The sequence below is a fragment of the Colletotrichum jinshuiense genome, chromosome 3, assembly GCF_051148585.1.
Source record: "Colletotrichum jinshuiense chromosome 3, complete sequence".
NCBI classification, from domain to species: Eukaryota; Fungi; Ascomycota; class Sordariomycetes; order Glomerellales; family Glomerellaceae; genus Colletotrichum; species Colletotrichum jinshuiense.
Window position 1 is genome coordinate 2313789 of NC_139310.1, and position 24401 is coordinate 2338189.

Below are 24401 nucleotides of genomic sequence, written 5' to 3' on the forward strand. Positions count from 1 at the left end.
CTTGTCATAAGCCTAGGAAAGGCAGCTATGCCTCACGTCTGTATTATTTTCCTGAGATACCTATATACGAGCATGAAACGAAATCATATCCACATTGCTATAAAACACACCCTATAGATACGCTTGCTTGGATCTCATTCTGCCCCTAGCCCGACGCTGTCGATGCGGGTGCAGGTGGAGTAGATTCTCTCGCCTTTCCTTCCTTCGCCTCGGCCGTGAGCTCACTGTCAAAGATGTCAACAGCGAGACTTGCTTCGACAAAGTCCTCTAGCTCCTCCGTCACAGTCTTAAGCTTCTCCTTGACCGCGGTGGCGCCCTCAAACCCGACGATGTGTCTCGCGGGCGGGTTCTCGTGACCGCCGATGGCCGTCAGAGCGTGGACGGTCTCCATGACAAGGCGGTCCGTGGCGCTAGGCGGCAGCTTCGGGTACCTGACGATGACGTCGTCGGTGTCGCCGGGGTCTGGCACGGCGGTCTCCGCGTTGAGGTTGAGGATGTTGCCAAGCATGTCGCGGATACTGGGCGCCGGGTTGATCTCCGAGTCGTAGTACGGCAGCTGGGGCGCGAAGATGATCTTGTTGGTGAGGGCCTGGATCTCCTTGTTGGGCTGGACGATGGTGACCTTGATGTTGAAGGGGGCGATCTCGTAGGCGAGCGAGTCGCAGAACCCCTCGAGGGCCCAGATGGCCGAGGTGTAGATTGGCATTCCCGGGGTGCCAATGTGGCCGCCCGTGCTGGACAGGATCATGATGTGTCCCGTATTCTGGGTGCGCAGGAGAGGCAGGGCGGCCTTGATGAAGTTGACCTGGGAGAAGAAGATCGACTCGAACTGGTCGCGGACCAGGTTCTGGGTCAGGGGGTTTGTGGAGAGTTCCTCGACGCTTCCCACGACGGCTATTGCAGAGCTGTCAGCGCCGTCGCATGACAAATACTAGTGATATGTGGTGCGGTACCTTCAGATCTACAGCATAGGAGAATATCTATCCTGCCGAAGACCTGGACGGCCTCGGCAACGGCGGCGCCGCACTGGCCCATGACACGCCCGTCGCAGCGGATGCCGCGTATCCTGTCCTTCCATCCCTCGCGGTCCTTGCGATTGCTCTTACACTCGTTGACGAGTTCCCTAAACTCGGCGCTGCGGTCGTCGTGCTCAATCTCATGCGGCGGCAGGCAGGCGACAACATAATCGCCGTGGGCGAGCAACAGCCTGATTAGCCGGATAATGAGTGGTGAGAGCGCAGCAGTGAGGAACCACGTCCGAGGTGAGTTGTGCGTTGCTGACGCAAATGTCTTCAGCTACCGAGAGCTCGTCTCATAATGGTGGCCGGGATGTGGGACACTCACGGAAAGAAGGCGCGGGAATGGCATGCGCTTGCCTTGCCGCCGCAGCCTCCGAACCCTTGCGGTCTGTCATGCCCGGCGGGACTTCTGAAAGATCGTCGTCCCTTCACACGCGATAGGCCCGTCAATCAGTATCACGCCTGTTGCCTCAAAAAGAGCGAAAATGCACGAACGTGCATTGATTGATATCGCAGTGGTGGATGATGCGTGGGGGGGAATAGGTAGACGGGTTGTGAACGCTTGGGGGAGCTTGCACCAAGCGGCGGGGGGCGGGATTGCGCGAAACAACGGGCAGGAGGAGAGGGATATTAATACATTATCTTATTAACGGCTTCCTAATGACAAGCTGATACGGCGATCTCAATCGCAAGGGGGACGTTCGGGAATGGCTAGACGTGCCATTAAGGTTGCATTCCCTGGGTGTAGTGTGCAGGAGGGCGTCGATCGAGGAATGGGGGGGTGGTTCATGGGTTGAGAAACGCGGCATTGGAGTCCCGTTCTAGCCTAACCTCCCAAAAGGCCCCCAAGGCCCCCCCCAAAACCCCCTCCCGCCGCACGCCATGGCACGGATCTCAGCGCCCGACGCGAAACCCCACCACGGGCCACCACGGCGCGATTCCAGCGGCACCCCACGCTGGAATCCGGGGAATAACCCCTCCATCCACTCACGTCATTTTCTGATCCGAGACCGGTGTCTCATCCGCACTATGGCGGGGTTCTTGTCTGGAATAGTGACTTTTTTTTTCAGACGCCGCGCACCCGACCGCCGTGACTCATTAGGAGCAATTCAACCCCAACATAAAACAATTGACACCGCTCCCACTTCGTCTCGCACCCGCCGTTTCTCTCACTCCCATCGTAATCCCCTCCCGACCCAATTGAACCACTTGAACTACCGCCCATCATGCCCACCCGCGCCGACATCACCTACTTCGGCGCCGGCCCCGCGCTGCTGCCCACCGACGTCCTTGAGACGGCCGCTCAGGCCCTGCTCGACTTCAACGGCACCGGATTGGGCATTGCCGAGCACTCCCACCGCAGCGACATTGCGACCAAGATCATCGAGGAGGCCAAGGCCGACCTGTCGACCTACCTCGACATCCCCTCCGACTATGAGGTGCTCTTCATGCAGGCCGGCGGCAGCGGCGAGTTCTCGGCCACCGTCTACAACCTCGTCGGCGCCTGGGTCGCCCGCCAGCGGGACGCCGTGCTGAAGCGCCTTGGCGTTTCCGACGAGACCGACGAGAAGGTCGTCGCCGAGCTGCGCAAGATCGTCGACGAGAAGCTCAAGGTCGACTACCTCGTCACGGGAGGCTGGAGCCAGAAGGCGAGCGCCGAGGCCGCCAGGCTGCTGGGCCCCGAGTTCGTCAACGTCGTCGCCGACGCGAGGAAGATCAACGACGGCAAGTTTGGCAAGATCCCCGAGGAGAAGGACTGGAAGCTCAGCCAGGACGCCGCCATGGTGTACTACTGCGACAACGAGACGGTCGACGGCGTCGAGTTCCCCGGCTTCCCCGCCACCCTGGCTCCCAAGGAGAACGGCGAGGGCCCCATCGTCGTGGCTGACATGTCCTCCAACATCCTCTCGCGCAGGATCCCGGTCGCCAACTTCAGCGCCATCTTCTTCGGCGCCCAGAAGAACCTCGGCTCCACGGGCATCACCGTCGTCGTCATCAAGAAGAGCCTCCTCGCCGCCCAGCCCTCCCCCGCGCTCATGCGCAAGCTGGGCCTCCCGATCGCCCCCATCGTCCTCTCGTACGAGACCATTGCCAAGAACAACAGCTTGTACAACACCTTGAGCATCTTCGAGTGAGTCATCACACCCCCGGTCTCGTTTTCTTCGAGGGGGAGAAACATGAATTAACGATTTGCTAGTGTGTACATCGCCGGCCAGGTCCTGAAGAAGCTCCTGCGCACCTTCAACGACAAGGTCGACGGCCAAGAGGCCGTTGCCAACAAGAAGGCGTCCCTCATCTACTCGGCTCTCGAGGCCCACCCCGACATCTACCGCATCGTCCCCGACAAGACGGCCCGCTCGCGCATGAACATCTGCTTCCGCGTCACCAAGGGCGGCGACGTCGACGCCTCGGAGAAGGCCTTCCTCAAGGAGTCCACCGCCCAGGGCCTCACCGGCCTCAAGGGCCACCGCAGCGTCGGCGGCATCCGCGCCAGCAACTACAACTCGATCCCCCTCGAGGGCGCGGAGAAGCTGGCAAAGTTCATCGAGTCCTTTGCCAAGGCTTGAGGACGGGGAAGGAGTGGAGTCGTCGATGGGAGTGGCGCTCGTGCAGCGCCGCGGACTTTAATGATACCATCATGTAAGGATACATGACAAAAGGAGGGATATTTTTCGGGGAAAAAAAATCAAAAAAGCATATGGAGGAGTGGTGTCTAAGGAGCCTTGATTTTAATTCAACATTGTAATGCCGGGGCCGGTGGCTTCGCTTCATAGCCAGGTTCAATTTATCGTCATCGTGACACGTTGACATGGACACCCAAAATCCGAGCAAACTTGGAGCCAAGAGCCGAAGGCTCTAATCCGAATCTGTAACATTCTTTCCTCTCTGAAGTCATGGCAGCCAACAAAAACCACCTCGGTTTAATGCGGTTGCTCGGTGCCCCTTTCCAGAAGCACGTTTGCCTGCAATCAAGCGCGAGGGAGCATGCGTTCCCTGGAAGTCTGCTCAGAGCAACGTCAGTACATAAACTGATGGTGAACATGGAGAGCCAGCATTTCGCACGTCATACCAAACCCTGTTTTAAAACCCTCCAATGAATCTCAATCACTTCTTGAGGCGGAATATTCGCGTTATGGCTCGGAGCCGTAACCGCCTCGGCCGCCAGGACTCCCCCCTTGAAGCAGAAAGGGGGCCCTCGATCCCATTGATAGTTGTCGAGGAACCTATCATCCGTGAGCATCGCCTCGGCCAAGGAGCAAAACCGCCCGCTACTGTGACAGTGACCGTCACTGCTGTTGCCGTTGCCATTGCTGTTGCCGTTTCTGTTTTGCGGCGATGAGAACGGGACCTCCGACCAGTCGACAACACGCGCACCCATCTTCAGACGGCCGCGAGCATCCGGCATAGACACGTTTGAGACGCCCGTGTCGACGACGACCACAAACTGTCTCTTGGGCATTTTGCTGTCCTCCGACCAGCCCTTGTCCGGCATGTTTGGGACCACGAAGCGCATGAGATATTTATTAGGGCCCCGGCGCAGAGGGAAAAACGCCAGGGTGCTGTTGGTGAAGAGCTCGGCATGGACAATCGGCGGGTACGTCTCGACCAGCCTCGCGGCGTGGCCAGGCAGGCGATCCGCCATCAGCAGCGTATCGATATGCACGAGGTGGTACTCCACGTGCAACCTCGACGGGAGGTCCCTCGAGATGAGCACCGTTCTGCGCGTGGCATTGTGCGGTATGTCTCGCGTCATGATCTTCACGGGCCCCAGGTGGGACCAGCCCAGTCCGATGCCTCCGATGCCGCCGTCTTGGACGCCGGTCTGGCAGCTGATTTGCGTACAAAGCGGGAGGCAAATGTTGTGCTCCCCGTCCACGACGTCCAGCACGGCGTAATAGCACTCGAAGCCCGCCTCCGTCTCGGACTGCGACCCCGGGAAATGCAAGAGACGCAGCATGATTTGGAGGCCTATGTTGGTCATTTGAAAGGCTGGCAGGTTGCGTACCTTTTCTGTCTCCCATGTGCCCGCCCCGGCGAGAAGGGCAGGGGATGTAGCGAATATCGACCCGGCCACGTCCAAGGTTCGGTCGAGGCCCCAGGCGAACAGGCTTTGGTCGGCGCAGTCCTTTATAATCTCCTGCTGCAGCCGCACAAAGGCCTTCTCCCCTTCCCCGTAGAGGAGGGGCATGTTGATGTCGAAGAGGCCGAGCAGGCAATACGCCATGTCCTCCGGGCGCGACGTCTGCCTCTTGCTCGCCCACGACATCCTCCTGGCGAGCGTTGCTCCCCAGAGCGGCTCCTTGTTTATCAGAATCTCCGGCGGTATCCCGGTGATTCTCGAGACGGAGCTTTGCAAGAGCCGCTTTGAACCCAACGGTTTCCAGTCTCGGTCGTAGAACTGCACGTCGTACGGCGCCAGAAGCTCCTGGAGCGTCCACCCGCGGGTGAACCACTTGCTGTGTTCTATCCGCCACCCGCCGGCGGCGGCGTTGCCGCCCCCCACGTCTTCGGCCACAATGCCGACGTCTTCCAAGAAAGCAAAACAGACATAGGACCTCTGGTACCAAGAGAACATGGAGTTGATGGCCTCGGACAGCTCAGAACTGCTTGTTTTGTCGATGCAGCAGGTATCGATCCACAGGTATAATATGTGCCAGTGTTTTGCGAGCCAGACGCTTTGCACAATCTTGGCAAACCCGGATCGTTGCCGCAGCTCCTGGGCCTTTTCGGCCCAGTTTCGCGCCATTGGGAACATGAGCTCGTCGAGAGAGGCAAGCATCGTATGGTTTCCCTCGTATTCACGTAGCCAGCAATACTCCTGGTAACTGACCTCCTCTTCCCCCCACGTGTGAGATAGAATGGCATATTTTGGTATGTCGAGACCGAAAAACTCATTCACTTCAAGTGTGTCAACATTAATGAGCCGCATGGCGATAGTTATCTGGAACTGGAGAACGAGAGAAGATGCACAAGGGAGGATTGGGTGGCAAGTACGAATGAACCACCAGACTCCAACATCGGGCTGCAGCGCATGCCAACCTCCAAAAGCTGCAAGGTGCAGCAACACGTGAAAAGATGCATTAGAAAAAAGGCTGATTAACTGCAGGTCACTAACCAATGAATGCAAGATAAAGCCTGCTCTACAGAGTATGCATAATATATGCTAAGCCGTCCCTTATTGTGCTACCAAACTCCAACAATGCTATGATGAACAAAAACAACGCTGAGAAGCGCAATAGAGGGGTCTATGTCTGGGAAAACCAATGCTTAAGGCGACGACGAACTGATGACCGCGCCTTATCCTGTCTAGACGACTTCTAATCAAACAATGTGTATCTCGAGTTGCCTGGTGTCTGGCCACTGCTCTCTTGGTAGGACGGTGGTGACTGAGGCAGAGGCTGAGATTGAGAGGGCGCCGGTGGGAGAGCAGGTGCAGCTGTCTGCTGAGTCCACTGTGACGCCTTCGCTACCATTTTGGCAAAATATTGTTGGATGAACGACTCACTGTAAAATGTTAGCCTAGAATAGTGGTTGTGGGAAGATGACTGATATGACGTACGTGTAGTAGCTGTGGTCCGAGTTATGAGGTTGGACCAAGTTGTGTGCCAGCTCGTGAGCCAACACCACCCACCACCACACAGCCGCCTCAGCCTTTGCTTCACCCGACTGGGATCTGGTAATCTTGTCTGCATGCAACTGCAGGAAAAACCGCAGATTGCAGAAGACGCTCCCGCTGCTGTTGAATGCGATGGTAGAACCCGACTCGTCGTAAAAGATGTGAAGGACTCGCGGGGAGAGAGAGTAGACGCTGCCGACCTCGCTAAGAATGCCAGCAAACGCATTGATGGGGCCATGGTTTTGTGAAAGGAATTGGACCGGCTCCATTGACAAATTCTTGGATACAAAGACCTTCATGCTGTTTGACGCTTCAGCCGCGAAGACGATATTTTGCGCTGGAGTGCTGTCACAGTATGTGGCCTGTTCCTTTACCTCGTTCACACGCGGTGGCGAGAACACACTGTTGGAGTCGTGAGCTCTGGTAGAATTGATGGCGTTGAGCAGGTTCTGCCCGACTGTAGCCGGGTTGGTCACACGACCGTCATCCTTTCGCTTGTCCGTGCCACTGCTGTGCTGGTCTGCGATACCTTGCGGCTGGTTCTCGGGAGGAGGCTTGTCGATGAACTTCTGCAGCTGGTCTTCTGCCTCGTCGTTGTCATTGGCGTCGAAACCAAAGCGGCGGGACAAGTTTGAAAAGAGACCCTTGCTCTTCCGCGACTGCTGAGCAGGTGGCAGCTTGTGTGAATCGTCGGGGCTGTCGTTCGTGAACGAACCCGGCATAATCGGTTCTGGGGTTCTGGTGGTCTGCCGAGCAGCCTCAGCGGCCTTGGCTTGTTGACCCCATTCTTGTTCTCTCTCTTGTATCCGCTTTTGCTCGGCTTCCAATGCTTTGCGACGCTCCTCTTCCGCAACCCTGGCCTCGGCGGCCTTCGCACGCAGGATACGGTCGACGTTGTAGCCTCGGGCACGCAAGCCAAGCAGATCGAGTGTGAGGAAAGGCTCAAAGAAGAGGTAGGCTTGTTGGTTTGGTCGTGACAGGAGGAGCTGGCAGATGGCCTGGCCGACCTGGTACATGTCAGGCTGCCCGTCAGCAGTGACGTACAATATCCAGTTCGAGCCAGATTGAGCGCTGGCCGCGGATCTCTTCTCGGTATGGGACTGGCTGTGGCCCCTGAGCGAGCGGCGGAGTGCAACGGAACGCACCAGCTCAACCCGCAAACTCTTCTCCAGCCACTTGGCATCATGTTTGATGTAGTCCCGTCGGTAGTTCGCGTATTCGTGCAGGAAAATCTTTGAGCGCTCAAGGACATGCTTCCGCAGCGCAGCTGCCCTGTCTTGCTTGTCCGCGTGCGGGCCAATTCTCACTTCTTCCTCCACCAGTGAGCTCAGATTTTGGGCGCCGAGTTGGTGGTAGAACTCCTCAAGAACCTCCTCTTCAGGCGCCGTGATCAGATAGTCCTTGAATAGACGATAGCTGATGATATCGTCCAGAATGACGATCCGACTGGCAGTTGCAAGCTGATACTGCTTGATCGGGGCTTCGTCGTCATCAATATCGATGAGTTTATCCTTGGACGGCGGCGACGCAATCTCCTTGGCTGCGAGTAGGAAAGGAGAAGACTTCATCTTTCTAATGAGCTCCTTGTCCCTCCTCAAAGTCGCCATGTTCTCTGCCAGAGACTTCAATAGAGCAAGGTACTTATCCGGGCTCTGCAGAATGCTGAGAAGTCGTGCAGGTTCGTTGCAAGCGAGGTGTGCGATCTCCGATTTTGTAGGTTCGTTCTTGGCTCCACATTTGAAGAGGAACGTGTTGGCATTTGCTCCGAAGTCAACGAAGTCGAAGATGTCGCCGTATGTTGCGGAAGTGCCTAGGTAGCATCGTTTGGGGCTGACATGGGTGAGGTAAGAACCGGACTTCTCGCTGGCTGAGTTGTTGCCATCGCGGGCCTTCCTCGTGACTGGAACAATGGGTGCGTCTCGCAACCTGGCCAGGCTGCCCTCGCCAAGGTCGCTGAGACGCAAGGCAAAGTATTCGAAGAGAGTCACAGCCATTTGTCGATCCTGGGGTGGCTTGGCCAGCAAACGGGCAACACACTCAGCAATGGGCGGGTCCCTAACCACACCAAACTTGTTGGCATGTACATGAAGCTCCTTCTTAAGGATATCGAAGCCCAGAACTGCGGCACCCTCGTTTGTGAAGCACGCAGAAGGTGTAACCAGCTTATTTTCGTTTTGGAGAGGCAAGAAGGCTTTGCGGCTGTCGGCGAGATTGTATGCTCCGTAACCGTTGAGGTGGTGGTTCGCGATGAAGTAGGTCATGGCAGCAACTCTCAGCTCCGCTTCCCCAGAAGCCATCATGTTGACCATTTCTGTAACGGAGGGGTATGGCCGCAGGCCCAAAACAGCCAGGAACCTACCCTCGTGACTGTTGGCCCTGTAGCTTCCAGGCGGACCAGGCCATTGCAATACAGGCAACCGCAGGGTTCTCAATGTATCTTTGGGCTCAAACAGTTCCGAGACCTTGTACAACTCGGTGGTGCCCTTGGTCGGCTCCATGCCCTTCGGCCCGGATTCTGCTGGGCAAAATCGAGTATCTTTGAGTTTCTTCATATCGTCGGACGGGATGTCGTCCTTAACGGAGGCGAGGTACTTGATGAGCTCCATGTGACTCCATCTCTGTACACCACCCTCGGCTGAGGGACTCAATAGCCTGGAGAAGATGGTGTCCAAGTCGACTGTCTTTCGCACTCCGATGGCTGAAAGAAACTTGTCTTTCAAGCTTTGACAGCCCTGGATGGTGGGCAGATCATCAAAGAGTTTGACACTGGGGAAAAAGGAGTCTGTCGGCTTCTTCATACCCATCTTTGTCGGCATGACGGTGTGTGCCTGAAGAAGGGTGACGACAGTCCCTTTCGAGTTTTGGCTGATGTTATCCCAATTCTTTGACAGGACGGACAAAACTTGAACGGCGAACTTGGGCGACTTTTTCAAGTTCTGTTCATCGCCTCTGTTCGAGCCAGACTCCAGCAGGAACCGCAGCCACGGCACAATCTCCAGAGGCTCCCAGCCAAGAGCCTGTAGTTCGGGGGCAGAGCAAGTGTTGGTGTATGCCAGAGGGATGGTGGTTGGCGGAATGGGTAGATTCGCTGGAATCTTGTTCGCTGCCTGGTAGTTCGTAATGGAACCAAGGGCAATAATGCCGCCTTGGTCACTACCTTCCTCGCTGACTGTCGCGACCGCGACATCGAGGAGACGAGCTTTGCTCGGAGGATCCAGCTCTCCGCTGAGAGCCTTCTTTCCGGCCCAGCTGATAAAGTTGACCAGTTGCTCCTTGTTCATTGCTTTGGTCTCAAGCTCTGTCCGAACATCATCAACCGTAATGGCACTGATTAGGCCGAAATCCATGAGCTTCCTCACGAAGGCGTTTTCCATGAGCTCTCGAGGCACAACGGGGATGGTGTCGACAAACTTGCTAAGCTCTTCGGACCCAAGTCGGACCTTGGTAGTAGACAAAACACCTCTGGAAGAGAAAATCTCAATAGAAGCCTTCTTGAAAGCAGTCCAGAACGCCTCCTCGAGGATCTGAGCAACCTGTCCGCTTGGTGTAGAATCAGTGAAAGAAAACGTCTTGAGAATGTGAAGTGCTTCAGGCAGGAGCTTAATGAGATGTTCCGCGCTGATCTTTGTTCCGGTTCCTACCAGGCTCTTGACCTTGGCGTCGAGGTCGCTCATCTCGTTGATGAATGCAAGCCTTGTCATGATGCCGGCCGCCCGGAGCATCTCGATGTTCCATGTCCTCACCCATCGTGCATTGAGATCAATAGCTTCTCGCTCAACGGTAGGAATGACCGACTGCGCGGAAATGTGCATACCCGCACCGGTTGTCTGTGTTGTGGGGAATCCAATGAAGATGCGGCCTCCCGGCTTCTTACTCGGCAATACTGATGCGAATACATCGACCGACTTTGAGATTGTGGCGGAGCGAGAACTCTCCGAGGCCATGGTTTCATCGTAGGATGAAGTGAGAATGGCTAGTTTCGTGGTTTTCGGCGGCGGCTTCTTCGTTGCGCGCTCTAGCTCGGTAGCAAACGACGTCGACACGCTTGTTTTGACCCATGCGGTTGTCACTCGAAGGAAGATGGTCGAGGTAGAGATCTTGGTGACATCCTCGCTGATCTCTTCTTGAGCCGCCGCCTCTTCCCTCTGCTGCTTTCCTTTGGCAGTAGCTTGGGTTGCGGAGGACGTCAACCTCGAGAAGAAGCTCCGCAGTGATGGGACTTCGGAACCAATACCGTACGGGTCAGCCGTCTTGGACGCCGCTGCAGCTTTCGGCTTCCAGCCAGCGGCACTCATCACGGCAGCGTCAATCTGAGTGCTGGTACGCTCTACAGAGTTGACCTTCATCAGCCCCTCTCTCGTCCGTGTTTCGATGTCTCTCGGAATAGGCACATCGAGACTGGGCGAGGTTTTCTTGTGGAGAGCTAGAATCTTGTAGTCGTCTATCCAGAACTCGACGTGCTGCAGAGCGACGAAGGTCAAACTAGTGGCGAGGAACTGACTGACAGACAGGAGGTTCGGCAGAGGAGTGGTGGAATTCCGGTAGTCGAGGACAAAGGCGGTGTCGGAACTGCTCTGGCTCTCGGGCAGGGTGGATTTCTTGGTAAAGAGGGCATTCCCTTTCCAGTAGAATGCCATGGCCTCGTTGCCGGAGCTCACAAATGGCTCCTCGCAGTCGGCGAAGACGCTGTAGAACCCGACACCGAATGCACCAATCTTTGTTTCATCGGGGTTTCCCTCGGCGATCCTCTTCAGTCTTCCCCAATCCGTCTTGGTGAACGGCTGGCCATCGTTCTGCACAACCAAGCGCCGCAGTGTATGGTTTGCGATGACATGTTTGAGGAGTTCGGAGCGGTTCGTGGTGGCGGGGAGTGCAACCGAGGTTGAAGGCAAGGTCTCCCACTTGACTTTGACGGTCGTTGCTTGGGCATCGGCGGCATTCTGGATCAGTTCTCGCAGTGTCGTCCATTCACCCGAGTATCTGGCGAGGACCTTGTCGATCAAGGCCCTGGTATCGACGGTGACGGCCTCCTCATCCTCGCCGCCCTGCATGGCGGCAGCTTTCAGCCGTGAATAATCCATCGTGAGGGTGTGTGCTTTGGTAGGATTACGATGCGGATGCGCTCATTGTCGAGGAAGTTGGGTATATGTAGGAGGTCTCGAGGTCAGCCCGGACCGCAAAGAGGGCCGCTAGGGAATCTTCTAGGCCTAGGAGTTGGTTGGGGTGGCGGCAACAGTCGGAGGTAGGGGGTGAGGTGGGAGGTGGCAATCTAAGGTGAGGTCGGTCGGTTGGTGATGGTGGGAGGTGAGGAAGGCTGAGACGTGACCGCACGTTTCGCTCATGCAACCGGTTCACCGAAGCCGCGGAGGCAGAACAGACAGAAAAGGAAAGGAAAGGAAATGAGAGGAACAAGGGACAACTTTTCGGGGGTATCCGATGCTAAAAGATTCATGAGGCTGTTAGGCAATAATCAAGACAAATAAAAAAAAGCCCGGGTCGTCGACACCGAAGAGGCCGGTCTTTGAGTCCTTCAGCATAACGCACCTCTCTTTCGGTGCAGTAGTGTGTAAGGTGCCTGTAGGGACTGACTAGCCTCCTTGTGCCTCTAAACGCGTCAGACTGCTAAGGTTTGGGCGCGGCCTCGGCTGCCTACCGCATTGCGTGCACATCCCCCTTGTTCCAGCGGCAGACCGTCTCCCGTCTTGTGCATCTGTACCAATGACATTGGCCACTGATAAGACAATAGCTGGCCTTATCGCCACACCTGCATCCTAGATCCTTACCGCAAGAACCCTTGATCTTCGCCCACAAACCCCGCTAACTCCGCTGTCTTGAATACCTTAGCTCAGCTCGGCTCGGCTTCGTGGCGGACGGTCAACAGCATGCCTCTAGTGTATATCCTGGCATCATCTTGTGAACTATCCTGATAAGCCAACGAATGCGCATTCACCCATCTTCTTAACAGTGTTTGAATCTCGAGTATGGTCCTTCCTGCAACATGTTAAGCCAAAAGACAAAACTTTAAACAACCCGGGCTCCTTATTCCGCATCAAAGGCCGACCTGGAAAGGCCCGCTCAACTATTACAATGCTGTTACTTAAAAAGTCTATGATACAACGTTTCGTCGCCAGTCCATCGCACCAGCTCCATCCGCTCGTGATTATCAAAATTGCAGTTCCTGTATATCCTTCTATTTGGCCATGACATCAACGTATCGACCGCCCTTCTTCGCCTTCTTGGCACCTGGCTTGCGTGGGCCAGCCGCACTGATCAAGTCGTCGATGCTGCTAGCATTGCTCATACTCGTGGCGGGCCGGGTCGGAGGGCCAGCAGGAGGCCCACCAACGCTGGTGTTCGATGCCGACCGCATCATGCCCCCGGGGCGCGGAAGTGGTGGTACGCCAAGGCTCTCATGAGACGGCGCTTTGGCGAGTGACGGGCCCGCCGGTCCTCCGGGAGGCGCGCTTGCTCGACCCATGGGTGGCGTCATCGTGCGAGGTGGCGGCGGCGTTCCTGTGGTAGACCTTGGAGGCCCCTTGGGTGGTGGTGGTGTTGATGTCTTTGCCTGCGAGGCTTCTGCACCCCCCTTCTTATTCACCCAACGCTTGAGGTCGGGGTCATACACGAAGCTACTGGACTCGCCAAGGTTGGCCTTGACGGGTTTGTTGCCTTGCTGAGGATCCGGCATGGCCTCCTTTTTGCCGCCGAACCAACTGCCGAAGCCCCACCCCTTCTTGGACTGCTGCTGAGCCGCAGCTCGTTTGGCTAAATGGACTCGTTAGCAATCTTGGTTACTTGTGGGGGCTTCATTACTTACCATCTTCTTCGGCCGCCTTTTTGAACATTTCTTCGTTCTCCTTGTCCTTCTCTGACTTGCCCTTGTCTTGAGACTTGAGCGCCTTGAGTCCGGGGATATCATCGTCGTCATCATCATCCATAAAACTCTTAGGCTTCTGTTTACGCTCCGCATGTTCATCGTCATCCTGCGGTTCAGCGTTGTACGAAGGTGGTTCGTAGCCATACGGTTGGTATGTGGGAGGTTCGTAGCCACCAGCACCAGCGCCTTCCTGCGATTGTGCCCCTGGTTCGTCATTGGGCACCAAAGACGGCGGCTCGTATCCGTACGAGGGTGGTTGGTAGCCTGGACTAGCCAGACTTTGAGTTGGCGGTTGACTGTTTTCGAATGAATCTTGGGCCTGAACATCGGCGGCAGGGACCGTGGGCTGTTGGCTTCCGCCGTAAGGCTCGTACCCCTGGTACGTCGACTTTGTTGGTGATTGCACGGGAGAGAATGGGGTTGCCCCGGAGTGCGCTGGGAAAGAAGCTGTCGTCTCGTGGCCGCTGCCATACACAGGGGGCGTGTAGCTTTGAGATGGCGCTGTCGGATTCTGAGGAAGGTATCCGCTGTTCGGGTACCCGGGTTGCGAATCCATTGAGGTCCGAGGCTCATAGTGATTACGGGTGAACTCATTAGACGAACGCCCGACTGAAGCTGGTCCGGGTGTGTATCCAGAGCCGGGCTCATAAGAACTCGAAAGGGCGGGCGTCTGAGACGAGGTTGGTGCATACCGGGAGGCGGCCCTTGTAGCAGGTATCGGAGCCACTGTAGGCGGAGAGCCAACCGGAAGGCCGGGGGCACCAGCTCCATATATCGGTTCAAAGTTTGACACGGATGGTGATCGACTGATGGTAGGTGTGCCCCCTGCCAATCGCGCAAATGGCCCGGACTCAACGCCGCCCTCGGCGGATCCGCCGGCGGCAGAGCCGTCGTTCTCATCGCCAGCAACAAACTTGTTGAATCGACTCCAAACTGTGTCTGACACCTTGTTCATGCTGGGCTTGGAAATCCAAGAGGATGATTCTTCCTTGGGAGCCTGCCTAAGTCTCGTCCTAAGGTTCTCTACAGCTGTCTCCAGAATTGGATGGTGGTAGGGAGATCTCTTGGTTTGGGCGTTGATGGAGCTGGCGATTGCCTCGCAATACTGCAGTGCTTTATCGCGAAGGCCATACTCTGCGAGTGTCATGGCGTGCTGGAGCTTGTAGGCAGCCAAGTGTGGCACACCGACGGGCAAGTTTGAGCTGCCTGCGAGGGACAGTCCATATTCGTAGACCTCGCTCAACAACAAGGCCTCGGTTTCCTTGGCGAACTGTTCCCCTTGTGTCTTGTGATCGGCACCAACAAGCACGAAGTTTGAGGCAGAGTCGTCCAGACCTCCAAAGGTCGTTGCTTTCCTGGCAAAGAGAAAGCAAATGTGTGCGGCTTCAGCTCGTCCGTAAGAGGACAACATGTTACCCAGGGCATTCAAGGCGCGAATGTCCTCAGTGCTTCGATTGCTCAAGACCAATCCTAGGGTCTCACGCCATTTATCGAGTCCCTCAGTAGCATCTTTGGTGGGCCCAGTTGACGATGCCGTGTTGACCAGTTGGAAGCCAGCCCGGGCGTGGACTGGAACCAGTTCATCGACACAGTCATCAAAGTTGCCAGACAAGACCTTATAAAGCGCAGCGATAGACTCATTGTTGTGCCCGGGGTAGTTGACCTCTTTCCGGACGAACTCCTGGGCCACTTGCTTGTAGAGATCTGGCGACACAGTATTGGAGATCAACATGGCATGCCCCCAGAGCCGCTTGTCAACCGCAGCCCACACCGCCTTCTCCCGGTCGCCAAGCAGAAGATGCTTTCGGATCTGGTCCATTGTAGATGAGTCTACAGCATCCGCCCTCATTTGAGTTGAAGAGGACTCTTGGAGTGCATCGGCACTGAGACCAGCGCCGTAGCCAGGCGAGTCTTCAGTTTCAGCAGCGGCGAGGCCAGGAGCCAGCACATCCCTTACAGCTTTGTCGACTGCGGCAGTGCCTTCCAAAACACCATCGAATTCGATAAAGACCCTCAGAATCTTCCAGAGCAAGACTCTTTCAATGGACCGTTTGTGCTCGTGGGATAAATGAGTCTGAAATGACACGTCCGGCAAATCCCTCTCCAGGGTCTCTATGCTTGCAGTCAACCAAGCAACAGTTTCCTTCTTCTTCGATTTACCTCGTAGAGGTCCGGGGAATTTTGCCAACCTCTCCTCAAGTGGCAAAATGTCCTTGACATGCTTGATCAGTACTTCCCCTGGACTACGGATGATCATTGGGGCTGTTTGGTTCATCCCATATCGCGGTACATTCTTAGGGAATGAGGTAAGGATACTGCCACCCACGCCCCAAGAGATGATAGGTGCGCCCTTCCACCTTTGCAGAGGGTCGTTCTCGCGGCCATCGGTCGGAGCAACCATGTTGAATGTCAGGGAAGGTCCCCGAGGACGGGAAGTTGGAGCATGTGCTGGCTGGAGCGATCTAGTCGCCCGCGGAGAAGTTGGGCTATGAACCGAGGCTGGCCGAGGCACGGGTTGAGATGGTAGGTAGGCTCCGTGAGAAGAACCAGGCGACTGTGTCTGAGACCTTGGTGGAGGAGCGAACCTGTTATCTGGCGGTGAGTCGTGAAGGGTGGCTTGTGGCAGGTAGCCGGACGTGGATCTCTTCGATGGCGACAACGTCGAATGCGCGGGAAGACCGTGGGAAGAGGGCGGTGGCGTCTGCCTTGCTGCCATTGGCGGTGCTGGGCTGTATCGGGACTCCGCAGGTATACCGTTGCCAGGTTGGCTCAGCTGCGAAGGCTTCGACTCGTCCTCTTCTTCGACCTCACGCGTTGTGGGAAGAGAGGACACCCTGGTGATCCGCGGCTCAATGCTGTAGCTTGCCCTGCGGTCGGCTTGGCTATGATCCCCGTTGGTCGTGGGCGCCTCACGCGAAACCTCAAAGTGAGCCAGCGGGCTAGATGTTCTAGGTAGATGTGGCAGGACTGGAGACGCGCTGGCCGAATGGAAAGCGGGCACAGGAGGCCTTGCAGTCGTCGGCGCAGGCGAGTATCTGCTCGACGACGGTGGGCGACTGCCGCCATTGGTTGCCGATGCGGCCGGAGGAGCAGGCGAGTATCTAGCGTTGCTTGGGATATCTGGGACCTGCTGCTGCGCCGTTTGAGGGGCGTAGGGATTCACACGCTCACCGGGGACCAAGTACGGAATGCCTCCGGACGCCGAGCGGGATATGCCGGCACCTGGGGGCGAACCCATTGGCGGGGACAAGGGCGACGGGGCAAGCTGAGATTGTGTTGAAGGTTGGAGGGGCTCAGGAAGACCGGGTTGAGAGGGCGAAGGAACGCGGTAGCTCTGCCGCGAAGCAGATCGGGGTTTGGAAGCCATAGGTAGTTCCTCAAAGAAGCTGTCCTTGTTTCGGAGAGTGGGCACGGGTTTGTTTCCTGCCGGTAATGGCTGTCCAGAGTGACTCGACGTCGGAGGTGAGGCGCCAGGAGTAGTGGCCATCGGCGGAGGAGGCGTATGGGCCTGCATACTAGAGCTTCTCGGAGGAGCCAACGACGGACCCGAAGGGCTTCGCGGGAGCTGCTGCGTGCTCGCTCGCTTTTTGGGGATAACCACCTCCATAGGAAGATCATACGGTGACGTGTAACCGCCTTTGGATTGAGCCGCGAAACTCTGCGCCTTTGGAGGCTCGGGACGAACCTGTTGCGCGGTGTACGGGGCCGCCGACTGTGCGCGCTGCGTACCGTAGGCTGCGGTCTGCTGTGGAAAAGACGGCGACGGCACGGCTTGCGTAGTCGGAGCATATGGGGACGAGACAGCTCGCTGAGGGATGGCGGCAGGCGCCTGCGGCGTGTATCGCCCCTGTCCGCCTGAAGTCTGCGCCTGAGCGGGTACCGGGGCAGAAGACGAAGCCTGTAGCTCGTCGTCGTCCTCAAGGAAACCCTCATCATCGCTACCGAAGAATGCAGAAGGGTCGACTGGCTTGGACTCGTCAAGCGTTTCGTCAAGCAAGAAGTCTTCGCCGTCATCATCCGCAAAGGCTTGCTCCCACTTGGCAGCAAGATCATCTGTCGGCTTCGCCTCAGTGTCTTCGGACTCTACAGGCTCAGGTGACGAGGTCGCTTCCGCGGCGTCTCCAGCATCTTCGTCCTCTTCCAGCATGTCATCGAGGGTGTCTTCTCTAGACAGGGCAGAGGTATTCATGGCACCTAAGACTTGCATGGTGGATTTGCGCTCCAGGGGCTGATTCCCGCCAAAATCCGGGAAGTCGTCGTCTTTATTCGAGGTCTGCACCTGACTGAAGAAGTCGTCCTCACCAGCCGCCTCGTCCTCGAAACCTCCGATAGCTTGGGTAGGTGGCGGCGCATCCTCGCTGGTTTGGGCTTGAGAAATCAAGGGAATTCCTTCTTCGTATCGCGACCCAAGATCCTCTTGCTCAGTGAAAGTCGTGTCGCGCCCGACATACTGGTGGTCGTCGTTGGTTTCCTCCTCGCCAAATCCGGAATCAAACCCAGTTGCGGCATGTTTTGTCTCGTGGAAACCAAGATCATGGTGTTCGGGCGTGCTCTCGATTTCATTAATCAAGTCCTCCGCTTGGTTCGACGGAAGAGGCTGTTCCGTGCCAGGCGCGGCATTAGGAGCTCCGGGAACAGGCGGAACAGGTGGGAACGAGTTTGTTCTGTCGCTCGGTGGCATAAACTTGAAAGGGTCGGTATCGGTCCGGGGAAGAGTCCATTCGGTATCGTGTTCATCGTCCCAGTTGAACTCATGGGAAACGGTCCGGGTGAAGGAATTGTTGCTGGTGTGGCCTAACGTGGTGGCAACCGGTCTGGCAGCCTCGGTGACGGCTTCTTGCTTCGTGACAGCCTCCTCGGACGTGGGAGGCGATGCCGTTTCTGAATCGGCATTCGTGGTCGCAGCGGGAGCTTCCTCGGGAACCTCTTCGGGAACCTCTTCGGGGTTGACAGAGAGCCCTGCCGCCGGCCGCTCGAAGACGGGCCAATCATCCTCCGTGTCGTGGGTGTCGTCCTCGGCGAGCCAGGGGTCGCTCGTCTTCTCCGGGTCTTTTTCAAATGAATTCACTTCTTGTTGTGATTGGGATGCAGGCTCGGGGTCTTCGACAGGCTGATCTTGGACGGGAGCTGGCGATGTTGTGGCGTCTTGACTTGCGCTCAAAGGGACTGCGGCCTCTGAGTGTGTATCGGCACTGGCAGCATTGGGCATAAAAGCCGGATGCCACGAGGCGTTCGCAGTCTCAGAAGTCATTGCGGTCGTCTAATTAGGTCGGTTCATGCGAGGTTGCGTGGTGACGAGGTCGAAGGCCTGGGGGAACAGCTATCTCGAGATTGTCAGCACAAGACAAGAAGCGCGGTCCCAGGGGGTTTGGCGTCGCATGACGCGACGACGACGACAGGGGACCGGTTCGGGGGTGGTATTCTGACAGGATGGCCATCGACCAGAGCAAACGTACATGTACAAGAGAGAAGCAGAGGTCTAGATAGAATACACAACGACAAACTCCATGCTGAACTGAACAGGCAGTGGGTCGAAGGCGAAGATTAAAGGTGTAAAGATGCTTTGCTGGTCGGAGGAGAGTCTAATGAGCATTCGAGGTGTTAGGTGGCCCAAGGTGCAAGCTGGCAGTTACGATTGAGGTATGGTGTGGCACGGTACATGCGCCATGTACCTACCCTTACTGTGGACATGCGACATGGATCCCAAAAAAATTCACGAGTCCGTCAGTCGTTGGGGGGCCGTCCTGGCTGGAATGGCCCATCCAGTCAGAGGTCCAGTTTTGGGCCGATTCCGTCATTCCGTGTCCAAAAGGGGGCCACTGGAGTCGCACGGTGCACGGTCTTCCGGCAACGTCCCAAAAGCCGAAGATCCACCGAACGCAGACCAGAAGCAGACCAAACTCGGACTGGGCTCTGTCGACTTGGGACTTGGAGTGAAGCAATCAATTGGCGTCCTCTATCATGTATCCGTACTTTTGTTATTGTTCCATTTCCCAAGGGTATGGATATTCAGCCTGGAATTCACCAATGCATATAGAACATATTTGCCAAAAAGAAAGTGACATCAACTTTCTTTTTCACTCGAGCAAACGTGGCCATTTCCAAGACATGGCGATGGCACGCTTTGCTCCATGAAAGCCCAAGGACTGTTCGGCGTGGCAGTGTGTTTAGTTGCATGCAAGAAAGCCCACTTGGACATGAGCTGTCAATGGCTATTAGTGTGCCATGTATGTTAACTTTGTACTCGAGGTCCCTTGGCGAGTTCGCCGCTAAGTAGCTAGCTGCTTTGCAGCTATGCACCATACGCCTGACGTGTACCGTACAGGCAGGCGAATTTACAGCTGACTAGAGGCCACGCGGCTGCCTCCGTCACATAAAGTGTCCGCCGTACCACCCCTGAAATACAGAGGCGTAGGACAGATACAGAGCCTAGCATCCCACCTAATTGGATCCGCTCAGCCTTTCCAGGCGACCTCATGCAAGCCTCCTAGTCTTCCGGCATTGCTTGCGACAGTCGGTTTACTTGTCCAAAACACCACGACTCAACTGACTGCAAAGGGCATTCATCTCACAAACGTATCATCACCGCCGTGGTAGTTGCAGGACTTGGCCCACCACTGCACATACAGCAGCCTGGATCCGTTGGGTGTCCGCACCATCCGATAACGATCCCGCCGAAGCTATCCGATGCAGCTCCCCGAACATCTGCACAGGCACCGGCGATCGAACTCTATCACGACTTCCCGCACCGCGGCATCCCTTTAAACAGTCGCTCTTTGCATACACCTACTCCCAATGCGGGCGGGATGCCTTCTCCAACTTCATACCGTTCCGCGGACCCGCCAGGCTCCCCAGCGAATGATTCCGACTCTGACCTCGATCTCGACATCCAGGAGCTCGATCCTGTGACAACCACCACCGACCGCGGCTCTCGACTCATCCGAAACGACCGCCAATCCACAGAACATCGATCGCCACGTATAGCCCTTCGAAACCTACGCATGGGTGGCTCACGCCGAGCCGGGCAAAAGGCCAGGGGATATGGAGAACTCGGCCAGAACCGCGACGGCACCAGCGAGGATGCCCAAGCACTTCTGGGCGAATCCGAAGGCTCTTCGTCCCAATACAGAGACGGAACTGTAGGCTCTGATGATGATTCGCCTCTCCTCCCCGGCGGCTCGTCGTCAAGGCGCCGCTCCTTCGCCGGAGACAGGTTCGAACGCCTCACCTCGGGTATACGGCTGCCCAGCTTCATGTCCAGTTCAGGGGCGCAGGAGACGAGCATTGACGATGCGCAAGACCAAGACGAGGACGACCCGTCGAGCTCCCGTCTCGTTGCCGTGGGGTCTTCTCAGGCGACGAGGTTCCCTCCGAACCTGATATCCAATGCCAAATACACGGCGCTTACATTCCTGCCCGTTACGCTGTACAACGAGTTCTCCTTCTTCTTCAACATGTACTTCTTGCTGGTGGCTCTGTCCCAAGCAATTCCCGCTTTACGGATAGGTTATCTTACAACATATGTTGCGCCGTTGGCATTTGTGCTGTTCATCACCATGGGAAAGGAGGCATACGATGACATCGAAAGAAGAAGACGAGACAACGAGGCCAATGCAGAGGAATACACCATCTTGACGTTCGACGACCCCGGACGTGATCGTGGCACTGCGCACCGGTCCCACAAGAGGCTCAAGTCGGACTCGATGAGGAGGAAGGGCAAGAACTCTATAAGCATTCGGGACAGGCTCTCGGATATCCAAGAAGAGGAAGAGAGAGCGGAGGGAGACGGGTCGATCGCGCCGCCATCCTCATTTGTGAGCGAAGTGAGTCGCAAGTCGCGCGACCTCAAAGTTGGCGATGTTCTCAAGTTGAGCAAGGGACAACGAGTTCCTGCCGACGTTGTCATTTTAAAGTGCATCACTCCAGAAACGGCCACTCCGCCGCCAGTCATGGAGGCGATCGTGGAGGAAGAATCATTGCTGGTCGATACAGACGATGACAAGCCCGAGGACGCGCGTGTAGCACCCAAGGGCAAAGAGGCTGAAAAGAACGATGACGGCGGCGGCGGCGCTTCCGGCGAAACATTCATCAGGACCGATCAGCTTGATGGAGAAACAGACTGGAAGCTGCGGCTGGCGTCACCCTTGTCGCAGGCGTTACCAGCCGAAGAGTTTGTCCGCCTACGAGTCACAGGAGGCAAGCCGGATAGGAAGGTCAACGAGTTCTTGGGTACAGTTGAGCTACTACCCACCAGACGAGATGCTCAAAGCCAACAAGGGGCCCTCGATGGAGACGAAGGAACCTCGGCCCCTTTGTCGATCGACAATACGGCCTGGGCGAATACCGTTATTGCCTCCAACGCCACCACTCTGGCGGTCATCATGTATACGGGTCCCCAGACAAGGTCGGCGTTGTCCACTGCGCCCTCGAGATCCAAGACTGGCCTCTTGGAGTACGAAATCAACTCTCTTACCAAGATTCTGTGCGCCCTGACTCTGGCGCTTTCCATTATCCTCGTGGCTTTAGAAGGCTTCGGAAACACTGAAGGCAACGTTTGGTACATCAAAATCATGCGGTTTTTAATCCTCTTTTCGACCATTGTGCCCATCAGTTTGCGCGTCAACCTCGACATGGGCAAGAGCGCATACTCGTGGTTCATCCAGAGGGACCCTGGTATTCCTGGGGCCGTCGTTCGTACGAGCACAATCCCTGAAGATTTGGGAAGAATCGAGTACCTTCTCAGTGACAAGACAGGCACTTTGACGCAAAACGAGATGGAGATGAAGAAGATTCACGTTGGCACAGTTTCCTATGCCAACGAAGCCATGGACGAGGTCACATCGTACGTCAAGCAAGGCTTCCACATTCAACCTACCGTCGACCCCTCATCACACTCAATGTTGATCACGCCGTCTTCGACTTTTGCCAACTCAACAAACGCGGGCGCAACGCGTACGAGAAGAGAAATCGGGTCTCGTGTGCGGGACGTGGTCCTTGCTCTGGCGTTGTGTCACAATGTGACCCCGACGACGGAGGAGGAAGACGGGAAGACGGTTATCTCGTACCAGGCTTCCTCCCCCGACGAGATTGCTATTGTCCGTTGGACCGAGTCCGTTGGCCTTCGCCTCGCCTATCGGGATCGCACAAGCATGGTCCTCGAGTCAACGGAGAATGGCCGCGAGATTGTCCGCGTGCGAATCTTGGACGTCTTCCCCTTCACGTCTGAAGGAAAGCGAATGGGCATCATTGTTCAGTTTTACGACCAGACTCAGTCGACAGTGCCGAACCTCGCTAACAGCGAGATTTGGTTTTACCAGAAGGGTGCTGATACGGTCATGAGCTCCATTGTGGCTGAGAATGACTGGCTCGATGAAGAAACCTCCAACATGGCCCGAGAGGGCCTGCGCACGCTCGTGGTCGGACGGAAGCGCCTGTCTTACGGACAATACAAGGAGTTCACCGGAAGCTACCAAGCCGCCTCCCTGGCCATCGCCGGCCGTGATGCCGGCATGCAACGCGTTGTGGCCCAGTACCTTGAGCGCGATCTCGAACTTGTCGGCGTCACCGGTGTGGAGGATAAGCTGCAAAAGGACGTCAAGCCATCTTTGGAGCTGTTGAGAAATGCCGGCATCAAAATCTGGATGCTGACTGGCGACAAGGTAGAGACAGCACGCTGCGTCGCCGTCAGTTCCAAACTGGTCGCCCGCGGCCAGTACATCTACACTGTCGCCAAGCTTAAGAAGAAGGACAACGCACAGGACCATCTCGACTTCCTCCGTGGCAAGACGGACTCCTGCCTTCTCATCGATGGCGAGAGTCTGGCCCTGTTCCTCACCCACTTTAGGATCGACTTCGTGTCTGTCGCCGTGCAGCTTCCCACCGTTGTCGCTTGCCGTTGCTCGCCGACGCAGAAAGCGGAGATTGCGAAGCTGATCAAGGAGTACACCAAGAAGAGGGTCTGCTGCATTGGCGATGGAGGCAACGATGTTTCCATGATTCAAGCTGCAGACGTCGGTGTCGGTATCGTTGGTAAGGAGGGTCGGCAGGCTAGCTTAGCCGCAGACTTTTCGATCGAACAGTTCTACCACCTGACCAAGCTGCTGGTCTGGCACGGGCGGAACAGCTACAAGCGCAGCGCTAAGCTCGCCCAGTTTGTCATCCACCGTGGTCTCATCATTGCCGTCTGTCAGACGATGTACAGCATCGCCATCAAATTCGAGCCTGAAGGTCTTTACAAGGTAGGCGTCCCCCCCTCTTATTGGCTTCGAAACTTGACTTTTCTGACTATTTTATAGGACTGGCTCCTCGTGGGATATTCCACCGTATACACAGCCTTGCCTGTTCTGTCTCTGGTACTTGATAAGGATGTGGACGAGAACTTGGCAAATCTTTACCCTGAACTATACAAAGAGCTCACGTCCGGCCGGTCCTTATCTTACCGAACCTTCTTCGTTTGGGTCCTCGTCTCCATCTATCAAGGCTGCACCATCCAAGGCCTCTCGCAAATTCTCACGGAAGTCGACGGACCCAAGATGGTGGCCGTGTCGTATACTGTGCTGGTACTCAACGAGCTTCTCATGGTCGCCATCGAAATCACGACATGGCATCCTATCATGATCGTGTCCATCGTCGGCACCTTCCTCATTTTCATTGGCTCGGTACCGTTCCTTGGCGGCTACTTTGACCTCCAGTTCATCATCACTCTGTAAGTCACCCCCCACTCCCTTCGCCGAGAAGTAGTCGCTTACCGTTTCTAAGGGGATTCATCTGGCGCGTCCTCGCCATCGCTGCGATATCGCTCATCCCGCCTTACGCGGTGAAGCTCCTTAGGAGGACAATGAAGCCGCCCTCGTATAGAAAAGTGCAGAGCACATAGAAAGCGTCAGCG

General features: G+C 56.3%; 6 protein-coding genes across 6 annotated transcripts; 2 read left to right on the top strand and 4 right to left on the bottom strand.

Annotated features, from left to right (window-relative positions):
- Positions 1 to 145: 145 nt before the first annotated feature.
- EsH8_III_000654 (uncharacterized protein) lies at positions 146 to 1414 on the bottom strand (the record flags this gene model as incomplete). The annotated part of the gene is made up of 3 exons (XM_083262379.1): positions 146 to 894; positions 954 to 1277; positions 1345 to 1414. 3 exons carry the CDS (start codon positions 1412 to 1414, stop codon positions 146 to 148), a joined length of 1143 nt encoding a protein of 380 aa, XP_083122866.1.
- Positions 1415 to 2245: 831 nt separating this feature from the next.
- On the top strand, positions 2246 to 3586 carry EsH8_III_000655 (O-phospho-L-serine:2-oxoglutarate transaminase; the record flags this gene model as incomplete). The annotated part of the gene is made up of 2 exons (XM_083262380.1): positions 2246 to 3150; positions 3217 to 3586. The coding sequence occupies 2 exons, from the start codon at positions 2246 to 2248 to the stop codon at positions 3584 to 3586; spliced, it is 1275 nt and encodes a 424-aa protein (XP_083122867.1).
- Positions 3587 to 4083: 497 nt separating this feature from the next.
- On the bottom strand, positions 4084 to 5949 carry EsH8_III_000656 (uncharacterized protein; the record flags this gene model as incomplete). The annotated part of the gene is made up of 1 exon (XM_083262381.1): positions 4084 to 5949. The coding sequence occupies one exon, from the start codon at positions 5947 to 5949 to the stop codon at positions 4084 to 4086; it is 1866 nt and encodes a 621-aa protein (XP_083122868.1).
- Positions 5950 to 6337: 388 nt separating this feature from the next.
- Positions 6338 to 11717, bottom strand: EsH8_III_000657 (DUF3684 domain-containing protein; the record flags this gene model as incomplete). Its single annotated transcript, XM_083262382.1, has 2 exons — positions 6338 to 6524; positions 6580 to 11717. 2 exons carry the CDS (start codon positions 11715 to 11717, stop codon positions 6338 to 6340), a joined length of 5325 nt encoding a protein of 1774 aa, XP_083122869.1.
- A 1109-nt stretch (positions 11718 to 12826) lies between these two features.
- Positions 12827 to 18764, bottom strand: EsH8_III_000658 (Sec23-binding domain of Sec16-domain-containing protein; the record flags this gene model as incomplete). Its single annotated transcript, XM_083262383.1, has 2 exons — positions 12827 to 13401; positions 13454 to 18764. The coding sequence occupies 2 exons, from the start codon at positions 18762 to 18764 to the stop codon at positions 12827 to 12829; spliced, it is 5886 nt and encodes a 1961-aa protein (XP_083122870.1).
- A 1555-nt stretch (positions 18765 to 20319) lies between these two features.
- EsH8_III_000659 (aminophospholipid-translocating P4-type ATPase NEO1) lies at positions 20320 to 24389 on the top strand (the record flags this gene model as incomplete). The annotated part of the gene is made up of 3 exons (XM_083262384.1): positions 20320 to 23751; positions 23809 to 24218; positions 24272 to 24389. The coding sequence occupies 3 exons, from the start codon at positions 20320 to 20322 to the stop codon at positions 24387 to 24389; spliced, it is 3960 nt and encodes a 1319-aa protein (XP_083122871.1).
- Positions 24390 to 24401: the final 12 nt, after the last annotated feature.